The sequence below is a fragment of the Onychostoma macrolepis genome, chromosome 12, assembly GCF_012432095.1.
Source record: "Onychostoma macrolepis isolate SWU-2019 chromosome 12, ASM1243209v1, whole genome shotgun sequence".
Classification (NCBI taxonomy): Eukaryota; Metazoa; Chordata; class Actinopteri; order Cypriniformes; family Cyprinidae; genus Onychostoma; species Onychostoma macrolepis.
Window position 1 is genome coordinate 25,963,596 of NC_081166.1, and position 13,206 is coordinate 25,976,801.

A 13,206-nucleotide genomic window follows, 5' to 3' on the forward strand; every position below is an offset into this window, starting at 1 on the left:
CCAAAATCTACATTGAGATTTACAGTCTGGAAAAGTTGATGCTAGTTGCCAAAGATCAGAGTCAGTCTGCAGATTTGAGTCAACAGAATCCATAGAAAATCTATTAACTTAAATTAAAGTGACAACCATCAGTTAATATTTAATGTCTGTTTATGAAATATTTACATAGATGTTCAATGTGGAAGAGCTTAAAGAGATTAATTGGAGCAGTAACAATTTTTAATAAATTAATTAATTAAAATGACAGGATTTGTGCTAAATAAATAGTCTAGGTCATGTATTAAGTTCATACATATTTTAATATGAACAACTATTATTAACAATATCTATGAAATTAGCCTATACTTTTTCTTATTGATGTCACACTGAAGCTGTGTGATTTTCATAGTCGTCTACCCTTTAAGCTCACCTTAAAATAATATGAAATCTTGTAACTGTGAAATGACAGACCAGCAATAAACTGTCAATTTATAATATTATGGATGTAAAAGTACAAGCCAGTAATGTCTGTGAAGTAATATGTTAGCGTAGCACACAATCTTATACAGCTAGTCAGCTAACTGTGTTCTGTAGCATCTGCGCTGTGTTGCTAATTATTTCCCACATCCAAGTTCCAGGTGATAATATGCAAAAGTCTCTTAATCTCTTAATTTTACAATAAGTAGTGAAACGTACCCAAAATAAATCTTAAAAAACGCATATTTAAGGGGCTCCTCTTTTGGTGAAAGTTTTTAGACAGCTTTCAAAATGGCCGCCAGGCAGCGTGAACACATGGAGACTCATATCTCAGTATGCAATGATCTGATTGACTTGATATTATAGGAGGTATATAGTAACAAACATATCAATTGGTTAAGACATCAAGTAGGATAATAAATTATTTTTTCTTTTTATAATCTGATCTCAAAAATGGAAGTGTATAGTATAGTATAGTATGTGTGTTATACAATTTGATAATATAATCTTTTATATGCCTTCGTAGCATAGTATTGTACATATTTATTTTTTTATAGTATAGTATAGTAGTATAATTAGCCATTACAATACAATTTTGCATATACCTTTGTAGCATAGTATTGTGTATATTTAGTTTTGCGTATAGTATAGTAGAGTCATTTTTCATATAGTACAGTACAGTACATTACAGTATAGTATAGTATAGTTAAATACAGTCACGTGCGCAAATCCAAATGTTTTTTTGTTTTTTTTTACATTGTTACAGTGCAATTACACATGTAATTACCGAGTAATATTAACTATGTACTTATTATAGTGTTAATTGTTAGTTTAGGGTTAGTTTCTTGTAATTATGCATAATTTTCTGTTATTTCTATAGTAAGTACATATAACATGGTAACTACATCACTTTAATATAAAGTGTTACCATGTAGCCTACTCTTGTATAGTGCGGTAGTATAGTCACACCGCCGGGTAACAGAAACTCGATTCGGACAGAAACCATCCACAGCCTGGTTTTGAAACCAGTGCAAAGAATACACGTCTATAGATAGTAAACGAAGGGCTCTTACCTGTCCGACTTGGGGTGTTTGCGCAAAGCTTCGCTCTTTAGGTCCTGGAAGGACCTGAAGGTCCGCGGTTCCGCCGAGATGCCCTGCGCGCGCCTGGTTCTGGGTCCAATAGCGCTCGGCAGCACTGACTGACATTTGTGCAGCTTTCTCTTCAGTTCATTCACCTCCTTCTCTTTCGCCAAAAGCAGCCTCTCCATTTCCTTTATCCGCTCCTCTTTTATCAGCAGCATCTTGGCAAATTCTTCGTCTAATTCGCTCATGTTTGAAGTTTGAACCGAAGAAACCTGAACGTAACTCCGCGCTGAATGATGTTCTTCCAACTCTATAGTCAAGATTTACTTCAGCACAGAGCAACTGCGCTCCGTGTGCTCCCTTCCTGCAGACTAGGACGATTGTTTCATTGAGAAACCAATTAGATGTCCCTCTCCCTCCTTCCCCAGAGAGACCTGGTCACTCCGCTTCTGTCTACCACGCGCTGGAGCCTCAGATAGAATCAATTAGCCTATCATATCATATGATTGGTGGCGTGCTTTAGTGTGTAAGTCTAAGCGTTCAATACAATAATGTACAGATGCAGGCTAGACAATCTCTTCTTTAAAAACAGTAATAAACTGTAAATTTATTTATTTATTTATACATTTTATAAAGAAAAAAAAGTGTTTATTATTAGTTTGTTTGGTTGTGTATTTCAAAATAAATCAATTGTGAAATGTACTGATTTGTTTGGTTGTTTGTTACTGCAAAATAAATCACAGTATATTTATTCATTAAAAATAAACAATAAATTGTATTGAAATGTGTTAGTTTGGTTGTTGCTTGTTATTAAAATGTTCATTCATTCATTCATTAAAAATATATAATTCATGCATTGAAATGTATTTGTTTGGTTGTTGTTTGTTACTGAAATATAAATAATATCCTATTTATTGATTAATTAACTTAAAAATAAATAAACTGAAATTTATTAATTAGTTTGGTTGATATTTGTTACTGCAACATAAACAATAGTCTATTTATTTGATGAAAAATAAATAATAAATTGTAGTGTTAGTTTGGTTGCTGTTTGTTACTGAAATATTTTTTTATTTAGAAAATAAATAATAAATTGTATTGAAATTAGGTTGGTTGTTGTTAGTTACTGAAATGTTTATTTGTTTGTTTGTTTGTTTGTTTTAAGAATGTGAGTAAGTTTTAGCCTCGGAGTTCTAGCAATTTATTAAGGAGTTACATTACATTACTTTCTTATTCTGGCTTCTTCAGGTCTTCCCATAGTTATGCAACCATTTAAACTGAGTCACCGCTGATGCTAAATTCTTGATATTCTTGGTAAGGACGAGAAAATAAAATGTTGCTCTAAATTTGTTCTTTTCTTATTTTACTTTATCTGGTGGCTTATAAAACAATCTTTTTGCATTCAGCAAAAGATGTTATTTCCAGTCTCTGAATGGATATCATATTATGCATATTGCGGCCTTGGCTCAGTACCCAGTCATCCAAGAAAAGCTAAAGTTAATCTTTACAGACCCACTGATGTGGAATATGGAAAAAGCTCTCACTGTTTAACCCTATAGACTAAGACTTCAGTGCACAACAACTATGTTACTGGGTCAGTTTTCCATTTTGACTTTATTAATTCATTCTCAGTGAAGTTCTAGCAAAAACAATGTAGCCTGTTTTGTTTGTTTAGATATTTGTCTTCTCCGTCTGACTGATCAGGTCACCTTGACTTCTGTTCTTTCTGCTCTGTTTATGTCACATGAGGGAAAACCTGCTGTGATTCACAAAATTTGAGCATGGTTGGTTATCTCATCCCAATGAGGCAATGCCATCCGCAGCTCTCTAGGGGAAGGAGTATCAGTTTTCAGACAGACATTCAATGGTCTGACAGTCAATGGTCTTCCTGTAATGCATATGATTTCTCTCATAGAAACTGTAGAGCGTTCCTAAGTGAAGACAGGATGTTGCAAAATCAATAATGTTTATGTCATCATGCGCCTCTACAGCGGGATTTATCTAAATGGAGGGAGGAGACGCTGCCTGAGCTGATGTTGCTGAGAGACTGTGATGGGAAAGGAGGGGGCTGGGACTCTTAACTACTACTCAACATGAATGCAGAAGAGCACTTAAAGGGATAGTTCACCCAAAAATTTGATTTGTGCACCCTTAGGCCCATACAAATAGTCCATACATACCATATATTTCAAGAGTTTCAATTTACATAATAGGTTTATGTGACAATCATACTAAAATTTAAAGAAATAGTTCACCCAAAAATGAGAAAAAAAAAAAAAGCTGAAAATGTACTCACCTTAGGCCTTTCAAGATGTATGGGCTTGTTTCTTCTTTAGAACAGATTGGAGAAATTTAGCATTACATAATTTGCTCACCAATGGATCATCTGCAGTGAATGGGTGCCGTCAGAATGAGAGTCAAAACAGCTGATAAAAACATCACAATAATCCACAAGTAATCCACACCACTCCAGTCCATCAGTTAACGTCATGTGAAGTGAAAATCTTTGTTTGTAAGACACAAATCCATTATTAAAGAATATTAATTTCAAATCGTAGCTTCTGGACAAAATATCATAATCCATAATAACACTTCCTCCAGTGAAAATGGCACCTGTTGTCCTCTCACATTAAAATCAACCAACACGATAGTTTAGAACTGTTTTAGACTGTTTTTGCTTGTACTTGATCTGTGCATATTTCTGATTCAGACGGAAACAACTTTTTCACCCAAGAAAGCAGTATTTTTGATGGAGGACTTGTATTTTAGCAGGAAACAATGGTTTGAAGTTAAAAACGTCTCAATGATGGATTTGTTTCTTACAAATATGCAGCTTGATATTTCACAAGACATTAATTGGTGGACTGGAGTGGTGTGGATTACTGTGATTTTTTATCAGTTGTTTGGACTCTTATTCTGACGGCACCCATTCACTGCAGAGGATCCAGCTGTGAGCGAGTGATGTAATGCTAAATTTCTTCAAATCTATTCTGATGAAGAAACAAACTCATCTACAACTTGGATGGCCTGAGGGTGAGTACATTTTCAACAATTCTTTTTTACTTTTTGGTGAACATGTAGATACATCATGCCAAGTATGAATGTTTTGTTAATCATGATAATCTTCACAAATAAGCACAACTTTTATTTTGAAGCCTAAATACAATCAGCAGAAGTAAAAAGCTAAATGTAGGCATGGCATCATGACATGACATCAACATAACCACCATTAAGCTCTGAACAAACCTCCAAATAAAAAAAAATACTAAAAGTTAGAATAGTTTGCAAGAGTGCAATTATAAACTACAAAGATATAAAAGTGGACTAGTGAGTAGATGAGTTTACCTGTTTGCCATTATGACATTTAATGTTCCCAACAACCTCTATAGTCCCATTTAGCCACTTGTTAGCATCCACCTTTTTCAAGACAAGTAAAAAAGTAAAGAATATCTTGAAAATTGTTAACCACAGACCTTATTTCAGGCATTTAACCAAAACCAATTGAATTCGGGATGATGGAACCAGAAGTGAGAAATACTAACTTGTTTTGGCCTATAAAAACACATCATCCCTGCAGCACTCTATTTGTATAAACAGTCCATTATGGGTTCCTCTGTCCTCTTTGGAGCTTGACAGGCATGTATGAAATGTTGAATGGATGAAAGATGTATGAAGATTCTTCAAATATTCTCCTCATGATATGAGAATGAGTAAATAATGGCAGAAACTATTCCTTTGTACCCTAGAGAGAGTTATGGAAATAACTACTGAAAGTCACCAAGATGTTGGCATTGTTTGTTATTTTGCAGCTTTTCAATGGGACTTCAATGACAGGGATTTATTTTTAGGTCAGCACCCTCACTCTGATCCCCTGTGGTAGAACAGATTACTTCCATGGTTGTTATAATTGCCAGGGGATAAAACCTGTCTTTTCAACACCTCTCTCATCCGCTGAAGCCGCAGTGCTCAGATCTCACTCCTGCCAGGATGTGATTCTCAAGTGCCCTCATACAAATTCCCGGAGACTGGACCCAGCTGAAAGAACTCACAGAAGATGATGCCTCTTTTCTACAGCTGCAAATATTGTTTTGTATATCAAAGTATTCTCGGAGCAGTATTTTTTATTTGATTTGATTTGACTTTATACCTGTGATGCAAAGCTAAATTTGCATCACAGGAATAAATCCAGAAATCATTCTAATATGATGATTTAGTTCCATTAGTAAAAATGGTTCTATTTATGCTGCTTAATATTTTTTGGGAACTATGATACGTGTGTTTTGTCTTTTTCATTTTTTTTCAAGATTCTTTGATAAGATGATCAATTTAATGTACGTATTGTTGCAGAACAAAAATGAGCATATTAGAATGATTTCTGAAGCATCATTTGACACTGAAGACTGAAGTATTGATGCTGAAAATGTAGGTTTGCATCACAGGAATAATTTATATTTTAGAATTCATAAATAGAAAACAGGTATTTTAAATTTTAATAATAGTTCACAATACCACTGGTTTGATCAAATAAAGCAGCTTTGTTGAGCATAAGAGACTTATTCCAAAAACATTAAAAACTTTTGACCGGTAGTACTTTCTAAGGAGTGTGTGTGTGTGTGTGTGTGTGTGTGTGAGTTTGTCTTGATACTGTGCCAATATTGTATGCAAAACAATCACGCCAATAAATCTGAAATTCAAATGTAATTTTTTGCCTCAAAGAGCTAAGAAAGAACAAATGGGTGGACAGCAGATGGTAATTCTAATCTTAACCCAGCATATGTGTACTTCCACCTCCCAAACTCAGCCCTCAGGCTGCAGAGATATTCAAATTCAAAACCTCAACAGAGGTCCTTCAGTGTCTGTCTCAGCCCCCATCGCCATATCCATAACCGTGGAGCGAGTGTATGGATGAAAAGGTCAGGGCACTTGTATCATACTGGTTTCAAAAAAAGCAATAAGAAACTGTCAGGAGAGATAAGCATCTGCATGATGCACCAGAAAAATGGGGAGAACCTTTTTAGGTATAATATATCATGATACATTATACATCTAATAAAACATTGTGGATATCAGACATGTGACCAGTGAGCGACCTGGGGAGACTTTTACAGTCTTAAAGGGATAGTTCACCCCAAAATGTAGTTTCTGTCACCGATTTAAATGCACGACCACCCTCCGCCCACATCGTGCATTTAAATCGTTTAATGCACAGCTAGCCGTTGATTATCCCTTACGTGGTCAACTTGTATATCATTACACTTTATTTGCTCTGTTTTATTTTGTGAAACCTTGCTACATAACCATTTTAGAAAAGCAATAAGCCCCGTGAAGCCTTGGTTTACAGTCAATTTATAACAGCTAAGGGGCGTTGTTAGGCACGACGCGAAGCTTCTTGGAGCTTATTGCTTTAATAACATGTGATAATATATTGTGATATCTTTTTTTTTTTTTAAATAACTTGCATTATAGTGTCAATCAAGAAATTATTTTATTTTGTGGTGTTTTAAACATTGATAAAGGCTATATCAATTAGCATTGCATTATACATATAATTGTTCTTATGGAAAAAATCCCTAAGATGGCACAAATACAAAAACACAAATAATCCATATAGTGTACTGTCACAATGATGTATTGTCTTCAACTTTCATCCATCAAAACATTTGTTTTTGCATTTTATTCAGCTTCAGAATATGTCCATATAAGGGATTTCCTGGAAAGGCATTTGTTTTATTATTTCTGTGAGTCTTGCTTGTGGACTTTCTATGCGAGGGCGCCCTCCAGCGTCAAGTATGAATGAAACGTAAATTACCGTACATGTGAGAGTTATTGCATTAGCCTATGTATATTGTGACACCCTTAATTAACACGATAATGTTATTAAATGTTTAAATATCATGATTATCCTCAATAAAAGTATATTGTGAAACTTCTATGACGCCATATTGAATTTAACAGATGAAAACAAGACTGTGAGGAGAATAGACTTAACGTTACAGTCTTTGCAATGGCATGCACTGTATTAGCTAAAGATCACGTAGTTAACTTTAAAAATTTGTTTTATGGTGTTTTTGTCTAAGCAAATTCAGGAAAACATTTATGAAAATGTACAAACACAGGAAGCCTATAGCCTATATTCCAGATAAATGCCATCTAATTTAGGGGTGCAAAATTCAGTTCCTTGAGGACCACAGCCCTGCAGAGTTTAGTTCCAACCCTGTTCAAAAACACTAAAAAAAATATTCTGATTTATAGCTGAACCGTGTGTATTTGTGTTGATGCTAAACTTTGCAGTAGGCCTATAAAATGAGTTAGGCTACTATTATAGTATTATAGGAGTATTATGGCTAGATGAAATAAAGCATGACGTTTGTAGGCCTAGTAATGTTCTGGTTTGGCATCATCAGTAACGACATCTACTCGTAAGTCACTTAGTTCTGATGAATGAAATATTATGTTCTTGAAGGACAGTCGGCTTCTGCTGTACCAGCACATAAAGGGATTTCTGGAAATAAAGCTGCCGATGAGCTAGCAATAATGGTGTTACAATAATACGTTTTTGACTTGACAGCTGTTACGTAAATGCCATGAGACCAGGTAGCAACCTGAGACCAGGTAGTAAAATAACGCGATAGAAGCTGCCTCAAACTCAGAAATATAAAGAAATGAAGAATGTTGTGTCTGAAATCTATCCGCACCCTGCCCGGCAGTAATGGTGCTGTCTAACTGCGAGAGCAAAACACAGAAATGGAGAATAATGAGTCATTTTTATGTTTGTTCAAAAATCATATTCGGACGCAACATTCATCAAGTTCATTTTGCAAATTGAACAAAGCTTTAGACGGAGCGTGTTTTCCTATGGTGCGAGAAAGTCAGAGTTGTGAGATATAAACTCGCAATTGAGAGAATAAAAATCAGAATTGCGAGATAAAAAGTCGCAATTGCGAGAAAAAAAGTTAGAATTGCGAGATAAAAAGTCGCAATTGCGAGAAAAAAAGTCAGAATTGCGAGATAAAAAGTCGCAATTGCGAGAAAAAAAGTCAGAATTGCGAGATAAAAAGTCGCAATTGCGACTTTATATCTCATAATTCTGAGAAAAAAAGTCAGAATTGCGAGATAAAAAGTCGCAATTGCGAGAAAAAAAGTCAGAATTGCGAGATAAAAAGTTGCAATTGCGAGAAAAAAAGTCAGAATTGCGAGATAAAAAGTCGCAATTGCGAGAAAAAAAGTCAGAATTGCGAGATAAAAAGTCACAATTGCGACTTTATATCTCATAATTCTGAGAAAAAAAAGTCAGAATTGCGAGTTTATATCTCACAATTGCGAGAAAAAAAAATCTGAATTGTGAGATAAAAAGTCGCAATTACCTTGTTTTATTTTTTATTCAGTGGCGGAAACGGGCTTCCATATCAAACTATTTTATTCTAACAAATTCTTTTTAAGAAACCATTGCACTTATTGGTTTGGGTGGGTCATTGCTTCAGTTGCATATAGTCAAAGAAGAAAATGGAAGATGCTAATTAAAAACAACAATATATGAAGGTGGAAACCAGAAAAAATGAAAATGCTATAGGTACATGGATTATTATTTTACCACAAATCGTAACAAAGTCCATAATTATCAACAGCATATGTAAGTTGAAAATGCATATTACAAACCAAGCAAGAGCTGCCCAGTTCTCCCTAAGAAAGCCACCCTTTGAAACATATAACTCAAAGCATGCTGAGTTATTAATTCACATAAAATGCACTACTGCAGTACTAAATGCTGATATAGCAGGCTATCAAATAGATTAAAAATACTTTAAAAGTCCCTGTTATCTTCCAATATTGCTCTTGTCTTATTACCTTGCCTTCAGCACACATAACTGAAGGTGTAGTTAACCTGAATTGAAATCAGATAAAGGTGAATTAACGGTATTTCCAAACAGATGTGTGATTTGAGAGAACTGAAGTTCACTCCCAGCTGATCTCGCAACAATCACGTATGTAATTGAGTCTCATTATGCTTATGAAGAGGGAGTTAAATGGCTTGGTTACCATTCCAGTGGGAAATGCTTCTATTAGCTACAGCACACTGTGTCTCAGTTACAACAGCAGCCTGCCAGAGAGGACTCCATGATCAACGCACTCAAAAATGAAAATTAGGTTTCACTTTATTTTGATGGTTCCTTTAACACATTCTATTGACTATAAATAATGTTGCACCTACATTTCTACTAACTCTCATTAGAGTGTTAGTAGTGTATTAGTTGACTGGTAGGGTTAGGGTTAGATTAAGTTGACACGTTCTTGCAAAGTTACTTAGTCAGTAGAATATCTGTTGGGAGATCAACACAATAAGGAGTTAGCAGATATGAAGCAGACAGTCTACTAATACTTTTATGAGAGTTTGTTGACATGTATTTGCAACATTACTTAGTGTCAACAGAATGTTCAAAAGGGACCATCAAAATAAAGTGTTAGCGAAAATTAAAGTCCATCACCGATCATCTTTCCCTGTGATATAGCTTTAATTTGTGGTGGTGTTTTTAAAGTTGACACACAAGAACCTGGTGCAACACATATATGTGCCATTCAAGTGGAGTCAAGAAATAGTACGTTCATGAGTTCCAAGTTATACAAATTAATATTTGTCATAATTTTGAATTCAAAGGTAGTTATTTGGGCTTATTGTTCATAATATAACTATTTTTTGTTTAATTTTGGCTATTTCTGTGTAATGTTTCCGACTCAGAGGTATGAGTGTCCTAGGTGCACTTGAAGGCAGTTTAATATTTGAGAGCTCCAGCAGAGGGAATAAAAAAGCTGCTTTTTTACTAGCTCCAAAATTTGTGAACGGTTTTCCCTAGTGGCAGTTACATGAAACTTTCCACCAGGTTGTGAAGCTGCTGTTACAATCCACTTATTAACCCGGTGAATTTCACCTTAGTATGAATGAATAATGAATGTATGAATATACACACAAAACAAATATGTTTCAGCCAATATGTTTCAAAGAAAAGCATTGTTTGTTTTCTTTGGCTAATCAACATAAACAATTATTTAACAATTTTAAAATAATAATTTCGGACATACTTATTCATAACCAAACATTTTACAGAAAGTGTTTCAAGATTAAAGGTTTAGTGCAAACATTTTGTTTATTCTCACCTCATGCTCATAGTTTTGATTTAAATATAACATTATATCTGGTCTAGCAGTTACATATGGTCTAACCACACGAATTTTAATATTCTGACTCTCCCGAAGCTCAGATCCAATCAGAAAATTCTGCATTGATCAGAACTCCAAGCAGCTCCCATACTACTCTCCACTGAAAATGAATAACTTCCTGTCCATTATTTGTTGGAAATAGTGAAAGGCTTAAAAATTCTGCATTGTATGGCTTTAGAGGACTACTAATATAACTCGTAACTCACATGGATGACTTTTATTGTGCTTTATAGTGCCCTTTTGGAGTCTGGCAGTATGAAGACATTCTGCCTAACATCTCATTTTGTGTTTTATGGAAGGAAAATAATACTGGGTCAGAGTTTTAGGTGAACAAATGTGTTCAAATGATGAGGTCCCACTGACATTTTGCTGACTTACTTCCTGCTACACTCTTTTATCTTTTCAGCCATAGAAAACTGCAGTTTTCTTTCTTTTCTTTTGGTCTTATTTGCACTATATCAGGAAGGAATTTAAAATAAGGCCAGTTTTCACCAGAATAGTTACTTTGAAAAACTACTAACTTCAGAGCAACAACAGAACTAAATATACGCAGCTCATGAAGTGCATATTATGAAACTTGAATGATTTTATTTAGAAGAAAAGCATCTTTTGTAACTGCATTGATACGGTACAGGGTTCTAGATTAATGAATCTTCTCCTCCCAGTGTATAAAGTGTCAGAGGAGGTCATCCTGAGGAGCAAAAGCCATAGAGAAGAACACCACTCATGATGCACGACACACTGGACACTCTCACTGGAATTCATAAGCGCTGCCGGTTTAATTAAAAAAACAGTTACATAACATATTATGGAGAAAAACACACACTTCAGTGAAATGGAGTTGTGTAAAGCCTTACGGGGGATCTTGAGTGTGTGTTACTGTTTTTGTAGGCGGCTGCTGACAGAGCTTGAGTAAAGAAAGGCCAATTTACACATGGACCAAACAGAAATCAATAGCACTCTGTAAAAGAAGCTTTTTAAGACTCAATAGCTCTCAGGCTTTTTGCTGTGCCGTAGACTATATATTCTCTTTGTTGCTATCTGTGGAAGTGTTTTCAATATATCTTAGACAATATGTCTTTCCATAGCCACATTTGCATTTAAAGAGGCAAAGAGTTGTGTGAATCATTGAATGAATCACCGGTCATCCCTCTGATTGGCTGAATCTGGTATAATCAAAAATAATGCCCTCATCCACCTCATTTCCTTCAGACAGTAGGTGCTTTTCTTCACAAGGGGGCGTTGTTTCACTCGCCGTGCCATTTTGCTTGCTAAGTCTGAATCGTGACTCATTAAAATTGTATCTAGAAAAAAATCATGTTGATGAAATACAAAAGGTTTTGGTCTTCAAGTTCACATTTAGTGAACTTCACTGTTTGGACGTCAGTTAATGTTGTATTCAAACCTGTCAAATTCAGGTCAGACTCTATGTAGCATGTAGTGCACAGCAGAGAGCACAGGGAACATGGGACCACTTGCCCATATCAAAGTCAAACAAACAAGTCAGGAGACAGCAAACACTGGGCCTTGACAACAAGACATCAGCAGTAGCATGTTTACTTTGTCAATACCTGGTGTAGAATGGAAAGTAAGAACAATCTAGGAGGTAAAAACATGGCCGATTTTGGTGGTGGTGGGGGGGGGGGGGGGGGGGTTGAGGGGGTTCGAGGGGTTCAGACTCTCCAAGGCTCAAGGTTACTAATAGTTTTGTTACGAAAATATAAAGGCAGGTATAGATTTTTAGGGTTAAAGACACATTTATTATGCATAAGAAAAGTTTGGGGTCAGTAAGAAAATGCATGAAATTTTCTCATGCTAAACTAGGCTGCATTCATTTAATCACAAACACAGTAAAAACAGTAATATGAAATATTATTACAGTTTAAAACAACTTGTTTCTATTTTACTTTAAATTTTAATTTATTTATTTATTTAATGGCAATGCTGCACTATTAAAAATAAAGCTTCCCAAAAGGATGTTTTTGCTAGAGTGGAACCGTTTTGAACCTTTCAGTGAACATTTCTTAAAAGAATAGGCTATTAGTGTGCAAAACACTTTATTAATCTAAAAAAAACTTTTTCCACTATAAAGAATCTTTTGTGGAATGGAAAGATTCAATTTTTTATGAAACCATCAATGCCAATAAAGAAACTTTATTTTCAAGAGTGTGAATATTTTCAGCCATTACTCCATTCTTAAGTGTCACATGATACTTCAGAAAGCATTCTAATATGCTTATTTGGTGCTCAAGAAAAAACGGGTTTTTTTTGTTGTTTTTTTTTGTTTTTTTGATGAATAGAAAGTTCAAAAGGACAACATTTATTTAAAATAAAAAGTATTTTATAACATTGCAAATGTTGTTACATATACTGACTAGTATATGCATTTTGTTAAACAAATGTTCCACGGACCCTCTAGCACCCTCTCATGGCCCCTTCATACAGAACCATC

The 13,206-nt window shown here is 34.9% G+C and overlaps 1 protein-coding gene across 1 annotated transcript in view; it reads right to left on the reverse strand.

Annotated features, from left to right (window-relative positions):
* prkg1b (protein kinase cGMP-dependent 1b) overlaps window positions 1-1,908 on the reverse strand; it is a 213,323-nt gene extending 211,415 nt beyond the window's left edge. The window contains exon 1 of the mRNA XM_058793099.1: window positions 1,530-1,908. Within this exon, the coding sequence (XP_058649082.1) occupies window positions 1,530-1,789 (260 nt within the window). The 5' untranslated portion in view covers window positions 1,790-1,908. The remainder of the gene's footprint in view (window positions 1-1,529) is intronic.
* Window positions 1,909-13,206: the final 11,298 nt, after the last annotated feature.